The sequence below is a fragment of the Conger conger genome, chromosome 6 (genome assembly GCF_963514075.1).
Source record: "Conger conger chromosome 6, fConCon1.1, whole genome shotgun sequence".
Taxonomy (NCBI): Eukaryota; Metazoa; Chordata; class Actinopteri; order Anguilliformes; family Congridae; genus Conger; species Conger conger.
The window spans coordinates 15,241,739-15,267,164 of NC_083765.1; the positions used below are offsets into that span (position 1 = coordinate 15,241,739).

Genomic DNA, 25,426 nt, shown 5'->3' on the forward strand with positions numbered 1-25,426 from the left:
GTAGGTCTTTGATCTTCAAAGAGAGCCAGTGCTCTGTTAAAGCTCAGTCCAGGCTCATGAACACAGGAGCGACAGAACCCCGGTGTCTGTACGATCCCTACCCTGATAGGCATGGACACACTGCAGGAATGAGATGATAACAGCCATTCTCTTCAAAAGAAAAGTGGAACTGGCTCCACTTTTGTTCCCTGTACAGCCATCCCCATGCCCTGATCTCTGCACAATGCCCTGCCTTTCAGAACAATCAAGTGGATTTAAAAAGGCATGTGCCTGTGGCATGTGCACCTGGGAGTCTAAACAGGAACTGGGACACAGGTTATCAAGTCAAAATGGCTGTGAACAATACACAAGGCAGGGGTGCCACTGATAACTGTGACTCCAGCTTGGGATGGTATTGATTGCAAGTGATCTTAACAGTTCACTGCCAACAGCCACACCATAAAGCCCTGGGAACATGATGTATGAACTGCCGTAGGTGGGACAGCTGGTAGCTTGCCCCGCAAAGACACCTGTGTGTATGTGCCTCAGGCTCCTCTACTGACTGTGCCAGTACTGACTGGCATGGCACTACCATAGGTGATTTATAATTGGCCAGGGAGGGAGGGTTATAGTTGGTGGGTTTTTCCACATCTAACTTCTATTCATTCTCAAATGTCACACTTCACATCAGCTTGGTTTAAATTGCAAGACAGATTAAGACATAATGAGGGAGTGTTCTAGTCCATTTATTTGAAACATACAGCATATGAATGTGCAAAATACAGCCTGCAGAAGAATGAGTATAAATACAGCTTCAAATGTACAGGACGAAACTGGTTGTGAATCTGTAAAACTTTCAACATCAGAGGAGCAGCCGCGCCCCGTTTTTAGGAAAAGGAGCCGTCTCACAGGACTGTCTGAGATATACGCAGCTCCTGGAACAGACCATAACACAGGAAGACAGAAGAAGACAGGTAGAGAGACAGCTTAGGAGGAGTTTCAGGAGGACTGAGACTTGGAATCAGGCAGACACGTTAGTGAAATCTCCACAGCATTTCTGTTAATGAAAACAAAAAGCTAAAGAAAACTGAAACTGACTTTGACCGATGCAACTCACTTTGATGGAGATAAGAACAAATGTGAATTCCATAAAATATAAGATCCATGCACCATTCTCAGCAAAACTGGTAATTAATATTGCATTAACAGCCGATGACAGAACAGTAGTAGCCACAGCACAGCAGTAAACTTGTGACTATGGACCATGCAGGCTATCACCTTCCTGTAGTCATGTTTCAGCCAATCAGAGGTTGCGGTACTGGGAGGTTGAAAATGACTGTGAGGAAATCGAGATGGAATAGAAAAAAGATAAGAGAAGGTAGAAAAAAGCAAAGAGAGAGAATGCAACATAACAACCTCTAAAATACAGGACTGTATGAATGGGTTCAATAAATAGATGGTAAATCAAACAAAAGGACAGAAAACGGAACTGTCCAAAACATTAAAAATTATAATCAAATTTATGTATTAACTATCTGCTTGTACATACTGTATAACTACCATTACATGTCTTAAATGCATAACATACACAAGGGCAGGTAAAGGTAAAGGTAACAGGTAAGGCACTAGTGTGAGTGCATGGGGTGGTGGGGGGATGGGGGGCCTTACTCATATTTCTCCCTGCACAAATTACCTCTAGATCCGTCCCTTCACAAGGACATTGTCTGATCATTTACATAGCATCTTTCCATCCACTAAACATGTAGCAAGTTCAACAAGCCCTGTCAAGAGGTTATTCTGGATAAACCTTCCGCTATGAGAATATTGCATTTTGAGGTATTCTGGATACAGAAGAATGACACATGGGCTGAGGCATTATTGTCCTCCATCAGAGTGTATTTCCAGTTTTGCACACCTCGTTCATCTGAACCAACCGTAAACTTTTATACAGTAAACCATTCTTACAACCTGAGCTAGTGGTCTTCACAGAAGTGCAATACAAAGTAATAGCTACAAGTAGCATGATAGCATAATTGTACTAATTATATAATTAGAATAAAAATGTATACCTAAGAGTGAATGGAATTCATAAGTAGTATTTGTATTGCAGAGTGCTTTTGATAAAAAGCTCAGTAAACAATAAAATATAAAGCTTAAAATAACATTGCACAGTAGAACATGTATACATTATGGCCATAGGTAGAATTCTAAATGACTGCTGACAAATGTAAACATACATGGCACAGGGGAAAAAATGGTTTCCATTGGATACAACTGAAGGCACAGATTTTGGTGTGACAGTCGCCCTATCATCACCACTGAAGTTCCTCTGATTAAGATGCTCTCAGTCATTCCTTTTTGGTCACTTCATAAAAACAAAAATGTTTTATTAAGGAGAAATCCTTAGTCGTACAATACGTTGCCATTAGTACCGAGTGAGCACCAGTGCCCAGTGGTTAAACGTTAAGTGGTGGCCATCATTACAAAATTAAATATGACTACTGCAAGGGCCACGTCCACTGCAAAGGGCCCCTGTGCGGGCTCCCAGATGAGCAGATGAGGACGTGGCTAGTGGGAGAGGGGGCTGGGCTCGGAGCTCATCTGGGTCAGGACGTCCTGCATGGCGCAGAGCAGGGGAACGGCCAGGCTCAGCAGCTCGTACAGGAAAGCGCAGTCCTCCGCATTGACCCACAGGTGGCGCCCTGTGGCGCGCAGGGCGCCCTGCAGCCAGCGGGCCAGGCGGAGGGGTGCACACCGCGCCCAGCGCAGGGCCTCCCTGAGGGAGGAGCGGGGGATACCTGCAGGAGCACTCTGCCGCCGGGGTCCATCAGTCTGGGACCACTGAGAGCCCTCCAGCATCCCCGCCCCGCCGCCCGCCTGAGGAACCAGTCACAGAATGCACGGTCACAAGAACTCAGCGCCATCTAAATGACACCAATCACAACTGATAAAGCTTGTTTTTTATGTTAGACGTTCAAAACTTTCACTACTACCACTATGTTTTCATCCATTTTATTTACCTGCTCTTTGTGTTTTTACATTTTCCTTTTTGTCATTAATTGAAAATGAGTGAGAATATGTTTTTTGGATTTACCATCTGAAGTTGACTTGTGCTCCTCCAGTGCTTGGTGCTAACATTGAGCTGCGCACACTCCTTGCAATAAAACTGGCCTGTCAACACAGTGATGCAAGCAGTTAGATAGCAAACTCCACAAAAAAGGTAAAGCCAGTCAAATATAATAATGAAATCATTTCTTATTGAGCTGACACTTTCATCCAAAGCAATTACAGTTGATTAGACTAAGCAGGGGACAATCACCCTGGGAGCAATGCAGGATTAAGAGCCTTGCTCAAGGGCCCAACGGGTGTGCGGATCTTATTGTGGCTACACCGGGGATCGAACCACTGATCTTGCGGGTCCCAGTCATTTACCTTAACCACTACACTACAGGCCGCCCCATAATGAAATACCTGCTACACTGATAGATCCATTAGAACTGAAGCACATGCTTTAATTGTGACCTGGCCCTGAGTAATGTAATATGGCGGGGTGTGTCCGACCATGGTCAGTGTGGTATGTGTTTCCTCCGAGCCTCAGGGGGGCGCCACAGTCCTGGCAGCGGAAACAGTCCCTGTGGAAGCAGCGACCCTCTGCGCTCCGGCGCTCCATCAGGTACACCTGCTTCCTGCAGAAGTGACACATGTCCCCACCTCCAAGGACCTGCGGGAACGCCTTTCGCAAGGACCCCTGGAAAACATCAGAGGTCCTGTTTCCGCTCTCCATTATCTGTCTGTGGCCTGCCGCCAACGTCTGCACTGCTAGCTGAGGAGGACTGCTCACCTGGCTCCTGACTATCCAGTGGAAGTGCTATTGTGTGATTAGATGGGAAATAACACCTAATCACACATCGCCGTGCATGGCTCCCAGCCATAATCATCACTGGCAGTCAAGATCTCAAGATCTCATTTACTATTGCTTGGTGCATCACTGCATTGAGAGCTAGAGTGCTTTAGTAAAATACACCACCCAAAAGTCCCATATTTCTACTTTAGCATTCTTCTTCTACATTTTCTGCAAGTCATATATTTCTGTTAAATACCTTGGTCAGCACTACTATTGAGTGTATTGCCTGACATTGGAAACTAGGGTAACATATCTTTTAAACACAAATATGGCCACAGAGAAGACACCGGCAGCAGGATTTCCTTATCTGGTTGGCTCTACGACTGACCAAGACTGCTTACCGGTGAGAGAAATGACCATTTTCGCTTGTGATCGTTCTCATACAGATAGGAGAGTTTTTCCGCCTTTGCACCTATGACCGTTGACACCTTCCCCACAGTCCTCTGACCACCAGATAGAAAGAGAGGGAGAGAGAGGGAAAAGGAGGGGACAGTGAGAGAATGAGAGAAGAACAGAGACCAAGTAACAGGGAGGCAGGAGAGGGAACTAGCGAAAGAAGAGGAAACATTCTGACTTTCACACATGCAATAGAAAGTAACCACAAGCACATCTGTAGTGAGCAGGCCAGTGCTTCATTCCAGAACATGCATACAGTATGTTTATCTGTGCTTTTGCAGCAGTTTTTGTCCTCCTGGCCACCAACACTTTTTATCGCTGAATTTACTCAACTCTGAAGTCTGAATTTACTCAACTCTATGAACGAGGGAGGGGTCTCAGGAATTCTGTTCTCATAAATAGTGGGGCCATATGGGCATTCAACCATGCCACACCCAGATCTCTAATCCACCAATGGGAGCAAAGAGTGGGCAGAGGGAGGAGCTGTCTGTCCTGCGCTGAAAAGTTGCATAAATAAACAGTTTCCACTATTCTGCAGGGTGTGTTGGCAGTCCTACCCAAACAATAACAGCTGTAATCAAGCCTCTAACATGCATGATTGACTCCTCTTCTACTTGGGGTGGATTGTTTAGAGTAAGGGATGCTTATTAAACAAGGGCAATACTTAGACATCCAGGTCTAAAACAAATACATTCAACACATGCAGACTGGTGCTCCTGGTAACAATACCTGTTTGGAAGAAGTTAAAGTACGAGCTGGGCTTGAATCCCAAATTTCCATTTGTTTTGGAAAGATCATATCGGGGCCATTTCTTTCACACTAAAACCAGAGACATATGATTCCCATGAGCACTCTCTGTTCTATAATGCAATAATTCAGAGTGGGACTAAAAGCAATAGAACTTTTAACAATGGTAATGTCTACTGTAAAATAATCACATAGGGAGGATAAAGTATGTTCAACCCATACCCAAATGAAACAACTGAAACATTGAAGAATGGATTAGTTATGTCATGAGCAGAATACTGTATGACCAGTACCACAGCTGGCCACAGCTGGCCAGGTTCCCACTGCATCAGTTTCTCCCAATGATGCACTAGGTGCCTACAGTCTACTAGTTGTCTACAGTGATAGTTGTCATCATACAGTTTGCAATCTTGAATTGCACTGTGGGTGGTTGGCTCATGACTTAATGAAACAGAGTAGTGCACTACTACACAGGCTACACTGTAAGTTCTTTGCAAAGGTACTCAGGTGGAACAGTAGCACAATTTCTAAAAAGAAAATTTTAGGAGGGGAGGGTGGGGGCCTACACACGGTACTCAATAACAGAAGGCTGTATGTAACATATGGCATCAGTACCACTGGGTAACATTCATTTGAGTAATCCTCATGCTTACGGCATCATTTTCAGTCCCATTTCAGAAATAGTACTGTATTAATAAATGGCGGTGTTCTCAATCACTCACCACGTCTGCATCAGTCATTTCCTGAGATTTCTTTTTTTTACAAAGCTGCGCATCCAGGTCCTGAGATTTCATTCCCAGATGCACATTTTAAGCAGAGAGCGCAGGAAAAAGAGGACAGGGAGAGGAAGGGAGAGGAAGGGGCACGTAAAATAAACGAGCTGGAGAGGACATTCTATTCCAGTTATGTTCTATTCAGTCAGCTACACCCTGTCAGTAACTGTCAGTCACTGATACCCTCTGATACCCAAACACACATGCACATACACACACACATACAGACATATGTGCACACACGCACGCACACACACGCATACAGACATATGTGCACACACACACACGCATACATATGTGCACACACACGCACGCACGTGAACACACAGACACACTGATGGCTACGCCTTTTATTATTTGCTGTTGCAGCAGAATGGATGAAGCATAAGAGGAAAAACAGGAAGTAGCAGAGGATACCAAGCACCTGTGGGTGTGGTAAGTGGGTCGCTGTGGGTGGGCCTGTCTGTTTGTACTGGACAGCGATTTGCATTCACATGTCCCAAAGTGCCATAGAACAGCAACCCAGTCATTTTAAAGAAAACTGTGCAGCCATCACACTGTGTCTCCTTGACTGTTATTGTACTGTCTGTATTTTTATTATTCTTCTTTTTTTAGTAGGTAATCTGTTTTCTGAAAATCTCTGTGGACAAGTAATACTGTAAAATTTGACATCTGCCTGAATGAATTTTCCTGTTGAAGTATTCTCTGAGCTAACAGCTATAACTGTATAAGCTGCATAGCGTACAGGCCCATAAATGTTTCTTTATCAATGTGTCCATGGAGAAGCCGTCAGATAATCTGTGTGCTGCTGCACCCTCTCAGGACAAGTGGATTTGCAGCCTCGTTTCACAAGCACTATTGCTACACCAGTGGCTGGACTGGATTGGGAAAACATTGTTTAAATAACTTGCAATTCTCAGAATGTTGGCTCCTGAGCAGTAGAACAAGGGAAAGCAATTAACAAAACAACAAATTGGCTTAAGTTGTGACAGGGCATAACATTGTTGTAAAAATCTTCTTATGATTTCCAGTGATGACGTACTCAGTTTTAGTAACATTAATAGAGTAGAATGAGCACTGTGCTGAATAATGCACTAAGTGGGGGGGGTTCGATTTTAAAATGGGATTGTGAGACAGGTAATGACAGGGAATTTGCAAATCCCTTTACTAGTCTGTGAGCATGACACACTTTGTCATTACACTAGCACCATTATTGGATTAAATAATAAAGAACAGTTTTAATACTTCAAATTGTATTATTATTAGCTTATGGTATTAGCTCATGTCTTAACATGGGCAAATGCTAACCAACAAAAAAAAAAACAGTAGTCACACCAGCTTACATAATATTCCATGCTACATTTTTACAAGACTCAGACATTGCAAGCCCACCGCTCTTACACCACAGTAGCACCTAGACAATGCAATGGAGGGGGGGACGTAGGAAAGGGCTCATAAGCTCACACTGTGACGGTACGAAGCATGCTACACACAGCCGTGCAGGGTGCTCAATCAGTCACCTGGGCTGGGGGGGTCTTGCCCCCCAAGAACAAAGAGCTGAGGTGGACGGCCTTCTCCTTTATGCTCTTTTTCTGAAACTCCCTATGGTTCTGGGTTTGAGCCTTCCTCTGCAGGGTGGCAGAGGGGAGCGGAGAAAAGAGAAGAGAGAAAGGAAGGAAAAATAGCAGTGAGAGGACAGAGAAGCACTTCTGAAGAAAGCCCAAGCCCCGAGCGCCCAGGGAATGAATACTCAAAACTGGCCCTCAAAGCCAAAGCGCCGGCTTGCTTTTCTCCCAGGAGATCAACTAAACAATACGTGCTACTGATTGGCTAGACTGTCCTCACACCTGATTCCCAGGTAAAGGGAGGGAGGAAACAAAACCTCACAAAAATGTATGTGAAACACAAATGCTATTGGGAAATGTGTTGACTGTTAAAACTGAGATTAGCTATATTTTCAGAAACAATACGCTTTCTTGTCTTGTTTAATGCTGCCAGCTTTTGGTAACACAGAACTGTTTGTTTACAGTATGGTAATTCAATGTTTTCCTAATCCTGTTTTACACCATGGTAGAGGTCATAGCTGGGTCTTGACAAGACTGGTCTCGCACTAATTCGGCACGTGACCGAATGTTCTGACCACATATCAGCCTTCATGTTCTCAAATCTGAACATCCGCCTCTAGTGGTTGAAGTTAACAGTACATTAACCAAAACTGAGGCACTCCAACGTCTGCATATGAAACGTTTTTGTGTCTCTATGCTCAATTAATAAACTATGTGCTCATTCTTTATTCACTATTAATTAACATAATTATGTTTTTTGAATATCAGCACCAAGGCCACACACTTTTCCTTGGCTTAGTGTACTGGGGCCAATGGGCTTAACTGGGATCAATGGATACAGTACTCAGACTGCAAAAACTGATAGTACTGCAACCTCATTCCAATATAAATTAAACTGCCTTTATTGTGGGATGGGATCAAAAACAGCAGGCAAGAGGCTGACAGGTGAAAAGAAAAGGGCAAGCTTTAGCATGGAATTCAATGAGAGGAAAATTGATGGGAGGGTCCTCGCACCACCAGTTGGCATAATGCATGGCATTATTTGAAAAATCCTTTTCTCTCTCAGGTGCAAAGCTCTCTGTGAATAAACCTTTATTATTGGTGGAGTAGAGTACTGGGGCTGTAGAGTACTCATGGTCAAACTCTACACATTATACACTTATACTATCCACTTAGAGGTTTGATGCATGGATTGTTCTGAGATGCTGTTCTGCATACCACTGTTGTGGTATTTGCATTACTGTCACCTTCCTGTCAGCTTTGACCAGTCTGGCCCTTCTCCTCTGACATCTCTCATGAACAACAATTTTTTTCCTGCAGAACTGCTGCTCACTGCATGTTTTTTTGTTTTTCACACCAGTCTCGGCAAACTCTAGAGACTGTTCTGCATGAAAATCCCAGGAGATCATGCTTTTATGCATTTAGTTGCAGCAGTATGATTGGCTGATTAAATATTTGCATTAACAAGCTGGTGTACAGGTCTACCTAATAAAGTGGACACTGAGTGTACAATGAAGAAAAGCCAAAGTGAGCCTAGAGTGGCTATACTGAAGCTGATGAATACTTATGACAGGCAGTGGTGAGAGCGTGTGAGGTCACATGGCCAGTCACCTGACTGATCTCTTCCTCCACTCTCTGCAGGCGCTTGAGCATGCCTGACACAGCTATGATAGCAGCACTGCGGGATGCCGGGTATGCTGGGTAATCTGCTGGAGCCGGACCCCCTGCTGGAGTCTGATCGGCTGGTCTGGACTTCCTGAGGAGACGCTGTGGGCAGGGGGGCAGCGTAACCATGGACAACGCTGTGTATGACATCATGGGGGGACACTGGAACTGCAAATACACGCTACACGTGAGGGGGAGGGGGGCGAGAATTCAGAGCTATGGTGTGTATGTGCGTATGGGGCATGACAAGAGAAGGGACTGTGTTCGGTGTGTGTTTATGTGTTATGTTGTTGCTGTTGTTTGCCTGTGTGTGAGTGTGAGTGTGTTTACGAAACTTGACAATGAGGGCTGGCAGAGCACATGACTGTGATTTACAGCAAAACTGTTTGTGGTCCCAAACACATCCATGTAGAATGTATGATTGCGTCTCTCATCTTGCCCTGCCCGCTCTATGTCATGGTGACCGTGACAGCTGTACCTGCCGTCTGGGAGGAGTAGGAGGGGGAGGGGGCGCACCCCTGGGCATGGCTAAGTGGAAGGTCTCTGTCATGTCCAGAGAACGTGGCCTCAGCATGCTCTCAGTGCTGCAGTCAGTCTTTGGCTTAGGAAGCAGTTCAGCAAAGTCAAGGGCAGGGTTAACAGGACAAGAAAGAAAGAAGAGGAAATAAAGCTTTAGAGAGAAAAATTTGGCAAACTATTTCACTTACAATTACTGAAACTTTCAAAAATATTAACATGTCTGGATTTTTGAAATCAATCAAACAACAGCTGGAGCCGTATTTTATATGGTAAATGTAAGATATGATATAAGATATATATAAGATATGTACTCCATACAAATAATTTGTCATTAGTCAAACAGAGATATGGAGTACATATTTCATATAAAATATGTACACCATACAAACTAAGAATCAGTCATTAGTCAGACATAGTACATAGTGAAATGGTTTCTAAGCCAGTGGTTCAATGATTGTATAGTGCTGAAAGGAGCTCTCAGTTCAAAGGTTCCTCTATACATCAGCAAACAATGAGCACAGTGGAGAGGACAGGAGCTCAGGAAAAGCAAGATATTTCAAAAGGGCGTGAAATGAATAGCGGACTAGCTGTAGACCAGCACACACTCACATCCAAAACATGGTAGAGCAATTCATACACAGAATGTCATTTCTCATGCTTTACATTTGAACTAATCACACCAGACCATGAAATTCCCAGACAGATTCCCCGCTCACCATATACTTCATGAGAAGATATAAGATTAACATTGCTTTGTGTACCCACACCTAATCCGTCTGTGAATCCCCTGCAGGTCCTTACCTTCCTTAGCAGCACACAGTTGGGTGTGTTCTCCTCAAACTTGGCCAACAACTGAGTGGCCATGGACCTGACCCTGTTCTCCTTGAGGGCCCTGGCCTCACTCTCTAGGTTTGCACTCTGTTTGGAGAAGTTTGTTGCCTGTCAAAAAAATCAGACCAATCAGCATGGACAGATACTTGAGCGCAAAGCAGATTTCATCTCTCGCCTATTTCCAGATTATACATACACATTTTTTGATAACTGTTGCCTTTATAGTCTAAGTATTTGTAACACTAATATAAAATGCATATCCATGGAAGCAGTTATGCAGTATATTTAAAAATATATCCAACCTCCTCCAGGTAACTGTTGCTCCTCCGTCTTCGTTTGTGAGAAGAGTCCCTGTCCTCCAGCTTCTTCTCATCCTGTCAGAAGTAAATCAGCCCAAATAAATGAATAAATCGATCGATCAATCGATTCACTGTCCTTTTGGTTGGTCTAAATAATCCCTCAAGTACTGTACATGCAAATCAGCCACAAGCTTTTCATGTTTTGTCTTCATGGTTACCCAAGCTAATGGATCTACCTCCCCATACTTAGTTTCCTTACTGAATTCATAGCTGTATAAACAAAATAAACAACACTGTCTGGAGTTTCCAGACAAGTCTCTGTGCAATCACACAGCCTTAATTATCTATTTAAAAGTGTAATCACTTTCCTCTCAATCATTTGCAGAGGAAAATGTATTGCATTACCCAATATTCCCACCACACCATGCTTATCCCAGCCTGCCTATTCTAGCTTAAACATCAATTTTAATGGCTGAGGAGGATGGGGAGGTTACCTTCGGTACCCGTTTTCTAGGCAGCACTATATTCATCAAGTTGCAAACAGTGCTGGTCAACTTTGTAGAATACTCCTCTTTTGCGTTGAATTGTCTTCTGGTACCTGCAGATGATATTACTGTGTTTTATTTCATAGTATTCTGCAATGTTCAGTCCCAATGCATCAATGGACATACCCACTATGAACCCATTTGGAAGGAGACTTTTCAAGAGCAGTTAGAACCAACTCCATTTGAATATAACCTACAGAAATTCATTCACCCTGAAAACATATGTGAGTATGCTCAGCTCACCTGCAGCAGGTACTGGTGCACTCCGAAACACCTCATAGACCTTGAAGAGGTAAGCGACCATGAGCCGCTCGTCTTGATCCAGGCCAGCCTCACACTCCTGCTCCATCGGGATGGGAGAGATGCCGAATTCTCGCTCAGCAACTGAAAAACCTAGCTGGTTGTTTGTGGCCCCATCCTCAGTGTTTAGACAGTCAAAATCTCTGATGGGGCAGAAAGAGGGGGTGGGACATTGGATAGGACTGTGACCATTATGTTGGGGCCATCAAGTTTCCATAATGCTGAGGGAAATGCTAGGTGAGTGATGCACTGGTAACATATTTGTGCGTAAAATGTTCTGGGTTATCAGAGAAGGCCCCAGCACAGTGTAAGGACTTACATGAATGAGTTATGACCGTGGGCAAGGAGTGTGAACTACAACAAATGGCAACACAGCCAAACCTTTGTCTTTCTGATTGCTTCTTTGGATGTTCCTTTATATCACAGCTATCTGTGACATGGAGGGGGAAGCCAGTAAGACTGACACTCAGCAATGTGTGAAAGCTCGGCGTGACATCACAGCAGAAATATGTTCACATCTGACCCCACACAAAGACACGGCTGTATAGATGATACAGTGCATGACAGAGCCCCTGGAGCATCGTGGCCAGTAACCAGACCCTTTTTACAGTGATTAGATCTACAGAAAAGAAAAGCATGATTTCTGTTAATCTAATCTAATTATATAACGGAGGCAAAAGTCTAAGAAAAACAAATTAATCAAAGGTAGACTTTTTAATTCTACTGTGTAATATATGTGTATTATGGAGCAGGTTATGGAGCAGAAGTATGTGCCTTACATAATGTATATTTTGATACAGATAAAGACTTTCCAAAGACTCTGAGGAGCTTATGAGGCAACTACGAACATGAAAGTGCGTGTGCACTATGATACCTTCCTGAGAGGTATCACAGGAGAAAAAAGTATATACGTGTTTACATATACAAGTGTTGGGAGACATAAAAAAGGATTATTATTGAATGCCCCTTGTAGTGAGGTTTTCAGCATAGTAGAATATGGTTCTTAAAACCGGAAACTCATTACCCCTGTCATGTCTGTGCCATTTGCCCATAGTTTTTTCCCGTTTTGTGTGTGTCTGTGCTTCTCTGTGTTTCTCTCCATATTTTTCTAAGCCCTCTGCATTTTGTCTTTTATATCCCACTTTGCTACCTGCTGCTCTGTTAGTCAGTTTTGTATTTAAGTCCACCTGTTTTCTCTTTTCCCTTGCTAGTTCATCTTTTCCTGTTTGCAAGTCTGTTCTTTTTATTTATTCCTGTTTATTCCTTTCCCCTGGTTCAAGCCTGTATTTACCCTGACAGTCCCCAATAGGGTGGAAAATTAATTGCCAGGTCTTTGGAGGATATACTGCATAATGTATGAACAGTGATATTATAATTTAAGTTGTGTGTATTAAGACACAAATAGCACACATATTTTACAGTGATTAACTAAAGCAGCCTTTATAACTCTACTGCACTGTGCATGTGTAACATTTGACTAAAACGCTTTTGTAGTACAAGCATTAAAAACACTGAAAAAAATAAACCTTGATGTCATTGCAATTATTTGCTCCAAAATATTTGTCCAAACCAACTGCATTTGTGGCATAATACTGCAAAGTCAGGGCTTAATATGACCTGATATACATTCACAAAGCACTTCTTTAGGAACACTATACTACAACTGGGTAGGGCATCCCTTTGCTCTAAAATCAGCCTCAATTCTTCATGCCATGGATTCCACAAGATATTGAAAACATTCCTTTGAGATTCTGTTCCATGTTGACATGATTGCATCATGCAATTTCTGCAGATTTGTCAGCTGCACATTCCTGCTGTGAATCTCCTATTCTACCACATCCCAAAGGTGTTCTATTGAATTCAGATCCGGTGACTGGGAAGGCCACTGAATAACATTGAACTCATTGTCATGTTCATGAAGCCAGTTTGAGATTACTTTTGGTTTGTGACATGGTGCATTATCATGTTGGAAATAGGCATTAGAAGATTGGAACATTGTGGCCATCCACATAGCCATTCAAGCGATGATTGATTGGTATACATGGGCCCAAGGTGTGCCAAGAAAACATTCCCAACACCATTACACCATCTCCACCAGTCTGGACTATTGACACATGGCAGGTTGGGTCCATCAATACATGCTGTTGCCAGCAAATTCTGACAGGCCACGTTTTTCCAGTCTTCAACTGTCCAGTTTTGGTGAGCCTGTGCCCACTGCAGCCTCAGCTTTCTGTTCTTGGCTGACAGAAGTGGAACTCAACATAGTTTTCTGCTGTTGTAACCTAACTGTTTCTGTTCACCACAATTGTGCAGAGTGGTTATCTGAGTTACTGTAGCCTTTCTGTCAGCTCAAACCAGTGTGGCCATTCTCCATTGACCTCCCACATCAACAAGGCGTTTCTGTCCACAGAACTGCTGCTCAATGGATGTTTTCTTTTGTTTTTTTTTGTAAACGCTAGAGACTGTTGTGTGCGAAAATTTCAGGAAATCAGTAGTTACAGAAATATTCAATCTATCCCATCTGGCACCAACATTCATGCCATGGTCAAAATCACTGAGATCCCATTTTTTCCCCATCCTGATGGTTGATGAAGTGAACATTCACTGAAGCTCCTGACCTGCATCTTACATACAAGACATGCTGCGACATACTGTATATGCAAGGCTCATCATTGTTGGTCTTTATCGATTTCCCCCAAAAAATCCCTGATTTTTAAAAAAGGACAGTTATAGTTAAACCTCAGATTTTTGATTTTCTTATTGATGTTTCTCCACCTTCAAAATGTTTTTGGAATTAAAGTCTATTATGGAATTGGTTCTATGGCCCAAGACTACAGTACTAATGCCATAATATTGTGTTGTGATGCATGTTTGATGAGTTGAGACAAGATATATGGTCTCACATGAGATCAGGTCTGAAGTGGTGGATGAGAGCACACAGGGCTCGGCCATCCTTCCAAGACGATGAGAGATCTGTCACATCCACACCCCTGTATCCCTCAGTCTGCCTCTGGCACCAGGTCAACAGCCGGTTTGCACGAATATCAGGGTCTGTGGGATGAGATCCAGTAGGGAGACACAATGAGATGTGTATTTGGAGATGAGAAATCTATAGTGAATACATTATGGGGTGAAATATAGATAAGATATAGCTGTGGGGAAAAAAGGACTGAGAAAAGAGTGACCTTGTGCTGAAAAATGTCATAATATCCACTGTGGGAGAGCAGGCTGGAGGCTGGAGGCTGAATCTCTATAGACATGACAATGGCTGTCACTCTGAACAAGGAATGACTGCTTTCAGACTTGTCTTTCGTTAGCCATCTTTCTCTTTCTTTAGACCCAAATGAATCACTGCAGATACCTTTTCAGACAAACTGTTGGGTATATTGAATGCACAGAAGGTTTCCAAATTAAGAGCTACGTTCACATTTCAGTTACATTAATCAAAGTATGGGGTCAGAGATGGATTTTCCAGCTTTTCCCACAGTGGGTCAACAGATTGTTTCCCCATTGTGACCTGCTGTGACAACCAGAGAGTAATTGATGATACAAAATAAAAAATAAATGTTATTATTGATTGATTGATTTAATTAAATGATTACTTTTTTTAGTCAGAAAGAGAGAGAGAGAGAGAGAGAGAGAGTGAGCGAGAGAGAGAGAGAGAGAGAGAGAGAGAGAGAGAGAGAGAGAGGCACTGACATGAAGGCTCGATTAACCTGATAACATAAACACGCCGGGCATGCTGACTCACCCCGTCGGGGGAGATTAACCGATCTGCGCACTGGGCCAACATGCTGCAACTCTCCATTAATGTACAGGTGCCGCACCTGAAAGCCAGAGAAAAGGAGAAGAGGAAAGAGTAGCAGGAGAGAGTGGCATAGACAAAAGGAGAGGGAAAAGTGTAGAAAGAGTAGTATACAAAGAGTCGAGAGAAGGAGGGAAAGAAAGAGAGGGAGGGAGAGAGAAAGATATGAGTCAGGGCACATGCAAAGTCATGTGCTTCATATTAGGACTGTGCAAATGAGCAGAGCAGGAGAACACAGAGCGAAGAGCTTTGCTTAAAATGATACCTGCCCTAGTTTTCAATGTGAAATTACACACAGGGGACTTTAACACATTATTACTGTGAAATAAAAACTTGTGAAGTGACACACAGAAATGACGTGGCACAGTACCTGGTGGGGACGAACACAGCTGGAGTTGAGATTGGGGTACCGGGTCGCTGGGTTTATGGTATACTGTTCAAAATTCTTTGTGAGGTTTTCAGGGGTTGTCTGGGGCAGCAGTCTGTACAGGCTTTCCCTGGTAACAGATGTGAGATTAAAGATACATAATGCATAAAGGTTATGCCTCATTTAAAAACCATTCTGACAGAAGTGAAATATGAGAGGACCCAAGGGTACCCTAAAGGTTGAAGAGATAATGCACATTACATGGCATTGCTTTGGAGGGCAGTGCCACACTGACCTCTCTGCCAGGATGTCCAGGGGTGTCCGACCCTGCGCCCAGTTTCGCACCATCCAAGCAGCATCAAAGGCAGCCAGGAACCCCCGCGCACAGCCAGTGCCCATGGGCCAGAAGGGCTGGAGAGGCAGAGGGAGAAAGAGCTGAGAACCCCAACAGCGCAAAGCTAGCGCCTCCAGGCATTAGAGCCCAGAGCCCCGCTTTGGCTACAGAGCAACAAAAAACTTTAAAATGCTGACAGCGTTGATATCAGGATCAAAAAACTGCAACAAATGCTGCAAATGACAGAAAAATGAATATGAAATCAGTTGTTGAAAAAGGCTTCACAACAGTGCAAACCTGGGTCAAATATGTAATATGTATTTTTTGTGTTTGATTGGTACCTGCTGCAATTGAGCCAACCAAAAGCACCAGAATGTGGGGTTTGCACTTTTTGAGAGGTACTAATACACCAGACAAGCTCGGCAAAACATAGAAAAGCATTTTAATCCAAAACAATTATGTATTTGACCCAGGTCTACAATAGTGGGCCATAATATCTGATGGAATAAGTGATAAATTCAAGGCAAAGCCAATGAAGGTTGTGATGAACACTGTTGACCACCGGGGATTCTGCTGTCTCACCTCCAGCAGGCTGTCACCCACAAGAGCCACCAGCAGCTGGTGGCCGAAGCGCTCCCTGATAAGGGCAGCGTTCTCTGAGGCATACATGCTGGTGAAGTCAAACATGGCCACGTCCGCTTGCCCGTAGTGGTTCATGGCAAAGTCCAGGCAAGGCAGCTGGTAGTTGGTGCCAAAGTCGGCAGCTTCGCGTGCATAGGAGAGCAGGGCATCTTGGTTGACGTTCTCACTGCTGAGAAGCATTTCTGTGTCGGCATAGTCCTGCCGACAGGAGAGGAGACACATTTTGTTGTACAATACTAACTCAATTATCACACAGGACAGCATCGCTGGCTCTGCCTCTATCTCAGACGGCATTAAGATCATGCAAACGGTGAGCTCCATCCAATCAATAAGCTTTCAGCAAACAATGAGAGCCAATGAAATGATGAGCTCCAATGAAACAATGAGCTTTAAACGAACAGTAATCTCCGATCATATCGTTATCATTCTCTGATGGTCCCGCACAATGCCACACCCATGTACAAACTGGGAAGTGGAGTATCATGTAGCGTCCTACCATGATTATACACGGCTGATTACGTTCTCTCAAAGGCAAACCCCACAGTAAGTTTCCTTTAATTGTCAGCTTCCACTGTTTATTTAGCTGTAGCCTTCAAACCCACATGAAACATTCCACAAAAGCTGGGAACATGTAATTAAGCAGAATTACAATGTTTGCTTCTGTACAGAGTATTTGGATCAGTGATTTCACTTCCATTGTGTGTACAATGCTACTCATTATTGTTGTCGGTTATTTAAGCCTTTAATATGTAATTTATAGAAACTGCAAGGCAGCGGGGCTGTAAAAATAGCCTTGCTGCTGTAACATAAACCACATTCACTCTGCCACACAAGTTAATTAACTTACATTACATTTTTATTTAGCAGACGCTATTATCCAAAGCGATGTACAAAACAGTGCATATCAAGATCATACAACAAACAACCAAACAGATAAGGTACGATTAATATGATTGAATATATGTCCAAATATCCAGCACACGAGTAGATACTTGAGGAACTACAGTACCGAGACAAATACAAATTAAAAAGCATACTCCATCCTAAATGTATAGGTCAAGCTCAACTTAACTTAACATGTGAACAGGTGAACAGAACACAGACACAGATTATACAATTTTTCCACCCAGCTCTCACTGGTGCCTGTACACAGGAGCTGAGAGAGAGAAGTGCAAACACACAGGCCTAAACTATTTCTGTTTCAGTTAGCCTTCCCAACAATCACATTCAAATGAACGGTGGAACACCAACACCTTTTTATGAATCAAGCCATTGACAAGTTAAATGTTTCTGTTATTATTCACATGGTCTGACTATTATCACTGTTTTGTCAGATGTCAGAGACATACAGAGTGTTGAAATAGCATGGTAGCTACAGCTGGTCTGCTGGATTTGAAATTGGTGGGGCGGAGACAGGTGATGGGGGGTGATTTATTAGACACCCTGGCTCTGAACACTTACATGAATAATGACTCCTTTATCCAGCAGGCTTTGCTTTTTCGCAGTCATGACAAAGTAGTGAGTGTTGTCCTTGTAGTACACAATGTTCTCTAGATCAATGCCTGAAAAATAAAGACAAATGAGTCCAATCAACATGTACATTAATGGCTCCTGAGTGCTGGCATCATGGGGTGGCTGGCTGTTTGATGTTCAGTGCCATTTATGATCTATGTGTCTCTGTGGCAACCCAAGAGGTGGGAGCTGTGATTTCATTAAATGTGGATTTGAGCAGATTTTTCGAGACCCTCCCCCACTGTGGCTAACCAGCTGGCTCCTTCTTATCCACTCTGGTAGGAACAGGCCAACCCCCTACACTTTGCTCTTTATTCACCTGCTCTTCAAATGAGATGGGGTGGTCAGGTTCAGGATCAAAGGAGGTGGAACCATAATATCAACCTACATTCCCCTGTTTCTCTGTCGTTCTCCTTCCCTCGAACTTTCTCTTTCTTTCACTCCCTTCCTCCTACCCCCAGTATTGCGAGAGAAGAAAGGCACTGCGTGTGTACCGGTCTCATCCTTGAGGTCCTGGAAGAACTTCTGATTGAAGATGAAGGCCACCCCACTGATCTCCTCCACCTTGGCCTCGGCCGTGGTGTTGCGGTTGATGAAGTTGGCCGTGATGGCGATGGCCAGCTTCCCACGGAACTCCTTCCTTCTGAAACCTAGAAGGGGGGGGGCAACACAACGGTGAGGTCCCTGTCCAGGGAGAGCACTCTGCCTTTTGGCATAAATCAGAGGGAAGTTATTTTAGGCCTGGTGAGAAAGCTGGTGATTACCCAAATGAACAGTCAGGCAGGGACTGTGTGAGGCTAATGAAACACAAAACCTTTCGAAAATCCTACTCCCTAAAATATCTGTGAAACCATCCAGCAGTGAAACTGGAACAACTGCAAGATGGCCAACACAACCCATGAGCTGTTTATTTCTAGCAGTGCCCAGTGTCATTTTCTCAGACTCCACTTAAAATGAAAATGATGGCGGATCTTCACTGGAATCCATTACGTGTCAGTGAAGTTGTCATTAGTCATTACCATAAAATAATAAATCAGCTGGAATGAAAAGGGGCCAGGAAGTACAATCTGTATCTTGTCCTACACATTTCATCTGGCTTACAGAATACTTCAGAACATGGAGAGTGTAGCCAGGAATCATTTAGTTACTACTATAAGTGATTCAGAAGGAAACAAATTATTAGTTGGGCAAACATAGCCGGTAGTATTTTAACTTTTAATTCCAACAGAGGGGTTGAAAAAACTTGCAAAAATTATCTGAAACATTACAAAATTTGAGAATAATACAGAGACTATTTTACATACAGTACATTTCAGTTATACAGCATGATATTTTTACTGAAGTATTTTACAACTGCAATTTACAACTGCCGCACCTCACTACCACAAACCCACTACCTTTGACCGCCAAGCCCATTTGCCTAACCATTATGCTATACTGCCAACCAGATACATAATGCTACACCGATAGACCCACTGTTGGTCATGTGATGTCCACATGATTACAGAGAGCAAGCGATGCAAGCGTCTTTTTTTTTGGCAGCTTGGCTACAGATTTGATCCTAGCTAGGGAGGTCAGGTGGATTATATCATGGTGCAGAGCCTCACAAATTATGGGTCAAAATCAAGTCTAGCTTGAAATTTGCAGCTTCATAACTTCTATTAACATGGACATGAAAGAATAAAGCATTCTGACAAAGTGTTCAAGGAAGGACTGGGGGCAAGAGCACATGCTTAAATCCTCATGTTTGAAGTATTACAAAGGTAGTTATTGTAATGACAAATACCTTTATATGCAGTGCGCTACACTGTGCAGATATTAATATAGGTGCATGTACAGTATATTGACGATATACTGCAGAACATATTGTATATACAGGTAAATTCTTCAATATTTATATAGTTTTATGGTTGGAAATCTGAAATGTTTAATGGTAAATGCAAAGTAATTTTCATAATAAGCTAGACAGTATATTTCATCCTTTAAACCCCTAACTAAAATCAAATCTGTTTGGTTGAATGCCGGTGGAAACAGACCCTGTGTGTCTCAAACAGTCTCACCTTCCAGTGTGTTCCGCCGGCCGTCCGCACCCACTACCACATCAAAGTCAAAATCAGAGACGGGATGGTCAGCTGGTATGACCGCAGCCCTCCAGCCTGGCCCTGGAAAGGAGGAAGCAGTGAAGGTCCAGTGAACAATACCTCTACTGCTGCTATTGTTTGTACCATTATTAATAATCATCAACATTATTATCATCATCATCACCACCATTATTATTATTATTATTATTATTATTATTATTATTATTATTATTATTATTATTATTATTATTATTATTATTATTATTATTATTATTATTATTATTATTATTATGTACTCTTAGCAGTACAGCTATTTGTTGCAAATTCGCAAAACATAAAAAGTGCTAAAAATACACAAGGTCGAAACTCGAGTGAGCTCTTAAAAATGTAAAGGGCAGAGTCTGCAGTCCATGGGTGTGGAAAACAAGCTAAATATTTACTGTGTTGCTCTACTACAAGTTTACTTCATGATCATGACATCATTTTTGCAGCTTCTTATCGGCAGCAGAACATTTTCTTATTCCAACAGCTTTCAGGAACAACTAATGATGTAACAGCAACACACTTTTGCAAATCGAGCAATGCCATTCACAGAGCTGATATTTTACTGCAGGTTAACACTCAAAAGTATCGTCAGATCATAGAGCTCCAGAACTGGAACATATCAGGTGCCTCAACAAAGACAAGCTGCAAGAAACATTATGCAAACATCACCAGTAATCAGTTACTGTTGTATGTAGTTTGTGAGTTGGAACGGTGGATTATCTTATGCTAACCAGAGAATGCTGATGTGTGCAGGCTGATGGAAAACCTTTCTGTGTGATTGTAACACAATATCAATGCCAAGCACAAGCAGGAACACGGTACACTATGCCAATGGTATGGACAGGACAAATCTTACTGCTAATTTAGGAAACACTCCTATTTTTATCAGTCTGCTGATGTTCTTGTTGAGTGGTCTGTCCCTGACTCTAATCATTAACAGCCCATGAAAGACAGAGAGACACTTCAGATAACCAGCCACGGGACTCATCACTCAAACGCATGCTTTGGGAGTAGTGCACTGGTGTCCTTTGTGTCCTTTTCAAGCTAATTTAGGATATTGCCTATACATGTAGAAAACACATCATGACATTTATTACGTTAATGTATGAAAAGTTTTTATCTTTTTTGCATGTCACGTTCCCTTACATGAAAACAAATGATAACACACGATGAACAAATAGGTGTATCGTGGAACTGAGGGGCATATGGAGAAAACTGAACTAGCATCACCTTGGTTCTCCTGGTCTTCAGGCTCCAGGAGCTTGACAAACTCTACACCAACATGAACCTCCACAGCCAGGAGGAGGGCGATCTTCAGGAGCATGAGCTGGAGCTGCCGGATACCTGGACAGGACATGGACACTGGATTTAAGGGCCCCCACACCTAAAACAACTTAACATTTGATTTGATTCGATTAACATTCAATTACACAGTCAACTGAACTGATTTCTTGGACTGGTTTGTAATGTGAAAGTAAATAGCAGCAGAACCTGTGGTTCTCTAGGAACATGCTTTACATTTACATTTCAGGAGTTTTGCAGTAGTAGCTCTTATCCTTATCCAGAGTACCTTACATTATATTACATTATTGGCATTTGGCAGACGGTCTTATCCAGAGTGACGTACCGTTGATTAGACTAAGCAGGAGACAACCCTCCCCTGGAGCAATGCAGGGTTAAGGGCTTTGCTCAAGGGCCCAATGGCTGTGCGGATCTTATTGCGGCTACACCGGGATTAGAACCACCGACCTTGCATGTCCCAGTCATTCACCTTAACCACTACGCTGCAGGCCGGCCATATACCTTAAAGCAGCTTACATTGTTTCACCCCTGAGAATTGAACTAATGACCATGACACCTGTTGTAGGCCATGAAACGCCAGCTCCCAAACCGTTCTACTACACTGTTACCCCTCCGTAGTGTACAACAATTGCAGTAATGGAGTGGGTGTGTGGGCGGGGGGAGGGGGGTGCTAAGATATATTCCATCATGGAGAAGGGTTTCAAAAGTGATGGTATTTGGTGACCATGGTGTGTGGTACTTGCACTTACTGATGTGGTCGATGGCTCCAGCACAAAACTTGCCGTAGAACTTCTTGGCACCAAGACCCCGCAGGTCATGGATGGTATACGGCCAAAGATGCAGCACGTTGTTCCTGGAGAAAGAGTTCCTCTTCTCCAACACCACCACCTTAGCCCCAAGAAGGGCCAGCTCGATGGCTGTCCGCAGGCCACAGGGGCCGCCTCCAATGATCAGGCACTGAGGGAGGAGAAGGGGGCAGGGGAACCCACTGAGAACCCATGCACTCCATAGTGTGACTGGGCGGGTGATATAAACTCTTGTTTCTATTACACTATCAAAAGGAACTTGAGGGTCTCTCCTGACCAAATTCGCGACAGGTGTGCTAAATCCCCATAACCTACACAAACGTAAGAATGGAGAAGGTCTATTGCTATGTGTTTCTGTGCATCTCTGTTTATGCCTTCCTATATATATATATCTATCTATATAAGGCCATTGGAAGGGTCCAGTTGAAATTGTGTGGAATGACTACACAAAGAAAGAAGAAACAAATGGTTTGATTTCAGGGTGGATGGATGATGGACCCCCTGTGGCTCCCCGTTCTACTTTAAGCAAAACCTCTGCACAAAGACTTAGACCAGCTGGCTTTGAATACAGCCCCATGGGTGAAGCCCTAATAAAAGAGATTGGCACTGGTGCTGGGTTGGATTGGCATTGGCATAAAACGTCGGGACAGAGCCCATGGCATGGGGGTGATAGAGTCCACTGAGCAGGGGACACATCTCTGGGTAGGCTGAATGTAGACTGAAGATGCATTCGGGCATTATGCAAATGAAATCCAGTCTGTCCCGACTGTGCAGCAAGGGATGCAATTCACTTCCCTGGTGTGGTGCTGTTCACGTTGTCTCACATTTAAGGACTCTATTGAGTGCAGAAGACCACTCAGAAAGCACCAAAATGAACTGGTACACCAGACAGTTAGACATCTGGCACTTTACAGGAAATTAACAGCGAAGGAAAACTTGAGACTTCTTTCCTGATGTACTGGAGGCCTAAGGAGGATGTTAGATTGCTTCCACATGTGGATTTTCAATTTCAGTAACACTGTACATTGCATTGTAACTGTAGGAGATGCACAGGGTTGTCCACGTAAAAACCCCAAATAACAGAAAACAGTAACTTCTTTTCTCTGTAATCTTTCAATCAGTATAATCTTCAACCAATGTACCCCAGCAGATTTGAAGCACAAGAATCTTGGCCATACATTTTAAGTGTACAAATGTTAAAAAAAAAAAAAATTGTTTTTTGTCAATTCAGGTTTCATAACAGGTCGATGTAAAGAAAATGAAAGCAACCTGATGTGGTGGTTTTGTAGAGACTGTAGCTGTGACAGGTGCTTGTTAGATGGATGCAATGTGATATGAGAGAGCACCCTGAGTGTGGCCAGATTAGAAACAGCCTAATCACAGTAAACCATGGTGTGCATCACACCGCTGTCATGTAGGAAGTTTTGATTACAGCCAGAGCATGGATCACTATGACTCAGGGCTCATCTGTTCCAGACAAGCCAACACTGGCCAGTGCCATATCCTCCCTACCCATTCCGTCCAACAACGGATGCTAAAACAAAAAAAAAACCCAGATTTAGTTTTTTCCCCAACACTGTTTTCAATGCAGAGAACCAATATAAACCCTTGTTCTTAAACTTGACTCTTAAAGTACAACTAAATTCCCAGAATTTTTTAAAAAGGACATCAGATTAAACCGATTTTCGCCCAGATTTTTTTCCCCCCCTCTGCTCTGTTTGGAATACTGTGAGTCTACGTTACAGGGTGAGGTCACCCCACATGTTAAGGAATAAGGAAATAAAATAAGGAACTGTTAAACAGTGGCATCGCTAAAACAGTGGCATCATAAATAGTTATACAAATATAAATAGAACCCTTAGTTTTATCACTTTCGGTAGTCTATATACGGTGATTTAACATTTTCCTTCAAAAAAGGACTGAAGGCAAACTTTTGCAGTGCGATTTAAGGGGTTAAACTGGATTCCTCAGTCTTAAAAAAAGGACAATGTTTAAAATGTAAGTAAAGGATTTATCCTGGATATTTGCATTGTTATTCCGATTTTCACCCGTTTTTTTTAATGAAAAATAAAACCTGTTTTAAAGTTGCCCTAGGGCTTTATTTCAAATGAGCAGAACTAAAGTATCTCCAGTATGAGTTCAAACAAAAGATGAATTACTCTATTATTCTCATTATTCTCATTATTATTTTTTAAATATAATTAGTAGTGCAACATACTAACATCAGCTAATCATTTCAAAATCAGTAGAATGATGGAGTTCCATCCTACCATCCAGAAAGATTCAGTAAAAGAAGCCCGGTGAGACTGTCCAGAAGAATCTCTTTCAGGGGCTGAGTGATCTGCTGTTATGTTCATAATAAAAGAGCTCTCAGTGAGTGATTGTGTCAGCTGGGCGCTGGGTCAGACTGGGCTGTCAGCGTTTGCACACGGTTCCTGCAGGAGCGTGTAAGTGCTGAAGGAGGAGGCCGCGGGGACCTGTGCTAGAGGATATTCAGTGAAGGAGGCTCAGCTCTGGGTCTCTCCTACAGCTGCCAGAACAGTTCTCCCTCACCACAGACATTTAATGTGTCTGCAAGGACGTGCATGATGGGAATGGTACAATTATGAAGCCTCACCTCTTACTGCATGCCTCACATCCTCTCTTGTGATGGACCTAATTGGCTAGTTTCATATCCTAACATGAGTAACTATTTGCTATCCTACAAACAAAACAACCCACATACAGGAGGTGTAGCCTTCAGAGAGACCTCTCTGAGGATTTAACAGTGTTTAAATAACAAAACCACTGAGGGAAATTATGCAGGAAAATATTTGAATGTATTTACATCACTGATGACGAAAAAACTAGCCATGGCTAAACCCAGACTTCAGAGAATTTTTGTTCAGTAAGCTGAGAACACAGGCATTGATGTGACCAGAGTCTTTCATCCAAAGATTCCAACCTGTTATTGGAACACTAGAGAGTTGGAAGGGCCCAGAGAAACCATTGGCCCTGTTTGTTGCATAA

At 42.9% G+C, this 25,426-nt stretch overlaps 1 protein-coding gene across 6 annotated transcripts in view; it reads right to left on the reverse strand.

Annotated features, from left to right (window-relative positions):
- Positions 1 to 704: 704 nt before the first annotated feature.
- mical2a (microtubule associated monooxygenase, calponin and LIM domain containing 2a) overlaps positions 705 to 25,426 on the reverse strand; it is a 36,090-nt gene continuing 11,368 nt past the window's right edge. Inside the window, exons 3-27 of one of the 6 annotated variants that reach the window (XM_061245047.1) lie at positions 22,361 to 22,568; positions 21,540 to 21,653; positions 20,244 to 20,345; positions 18,678 to 18,833; positions 18,133 to 18,233; positions 16,612 to 16,869; positions 15,991 to 16,106; positions 15,699 to 15,825; positions 15,275 to 15,350; positions 14,427 to 14,574; positions 11,467 to 11,666; positions 11,173 to 11,276; positions 10,682 to 10,753; positions 10,350 to 10,487; positions 9,508 to 9,630; positions 8,976 to 9,197; positions 7,320 to 7,427; positions 5,749 to 5,808; positions 5,009 to 5,098; positions 4,225 to 4,326; positions 3,541 to 3,727; positions 3,074 to 3,150; positions 2,778 to 2,856; positions 1,258 to 1,315; positions 705 to 914 (exon numbers count right to left, since the gene is read on the reverse strand). In XM_061245047.1, coding sequence (XP_061101031.1) covers positions 1,275 to 1,315; positions 2,778 to 2,856; positions 3,074 to 3,150; positions 3,541 to 3,727; positions 4,225 to 4,326; positions 5,009 to 5,098; positions 5,749 to 5,808; positions 7,320 to 7,427; positions 8,976 to 9,197; positions 9,508 to 9,630; positions 10,350 to 10,487; positions 10,682 to 10,753; positions 11,173 to 11,276; positions 11,467 to 11,666; positions 14,427 to 14,574; positions 15,275 to 15,350; positions 15,699 to 15,825; positions 15,991 to 16,106; positions 16,612 to 16,869; positions 18,133 to 18,233; positions 18,678 to 18,833; positions 20,244 to 20,345; positions 21,540 to 21,653; positions 22,361 to 22,568 — 3,009 coding nt within the window. In that variant the 3' untranslated portion in view covers positions 705 to 914; positions 1,258 to 1,274. Of the gene's footprint in view, positions 1,316 to 2,777; positions 2,857 to 3,073; positions 3,151 to 3,540; positions 3,728 to 4,224; positions 4,327 to 5,008; positions 5,099 to 5,748; positions 5,809 to 7,319; positions 7,428 to 8,975; positions 9,198 to 9,507; positions 9,631 to 10,349; positions 10,488 to 10,681; positions 10,754 to 11,172; positions 11,277 to 11,466; positions 11,667 to 14,426; positions 14,575 to 15,274; positions 15,351 to 15,698; positions 15,826 to 15,990; positions 16,107 to 16,611; positions 16,870 to 18,132; positions 18,234 to 18,677; positions 18,834 to 20,243; positions 20,346 to 21,539; positions 21,654 to 22,360; positions 22,569 to 25,426 lie in introns of all 6 variants that reach the window. The other 5 variants (XM_061245048.1, XM_061245051.1, XM_061245046.1 and 2 more) reach the window with 5 other exon arrangements.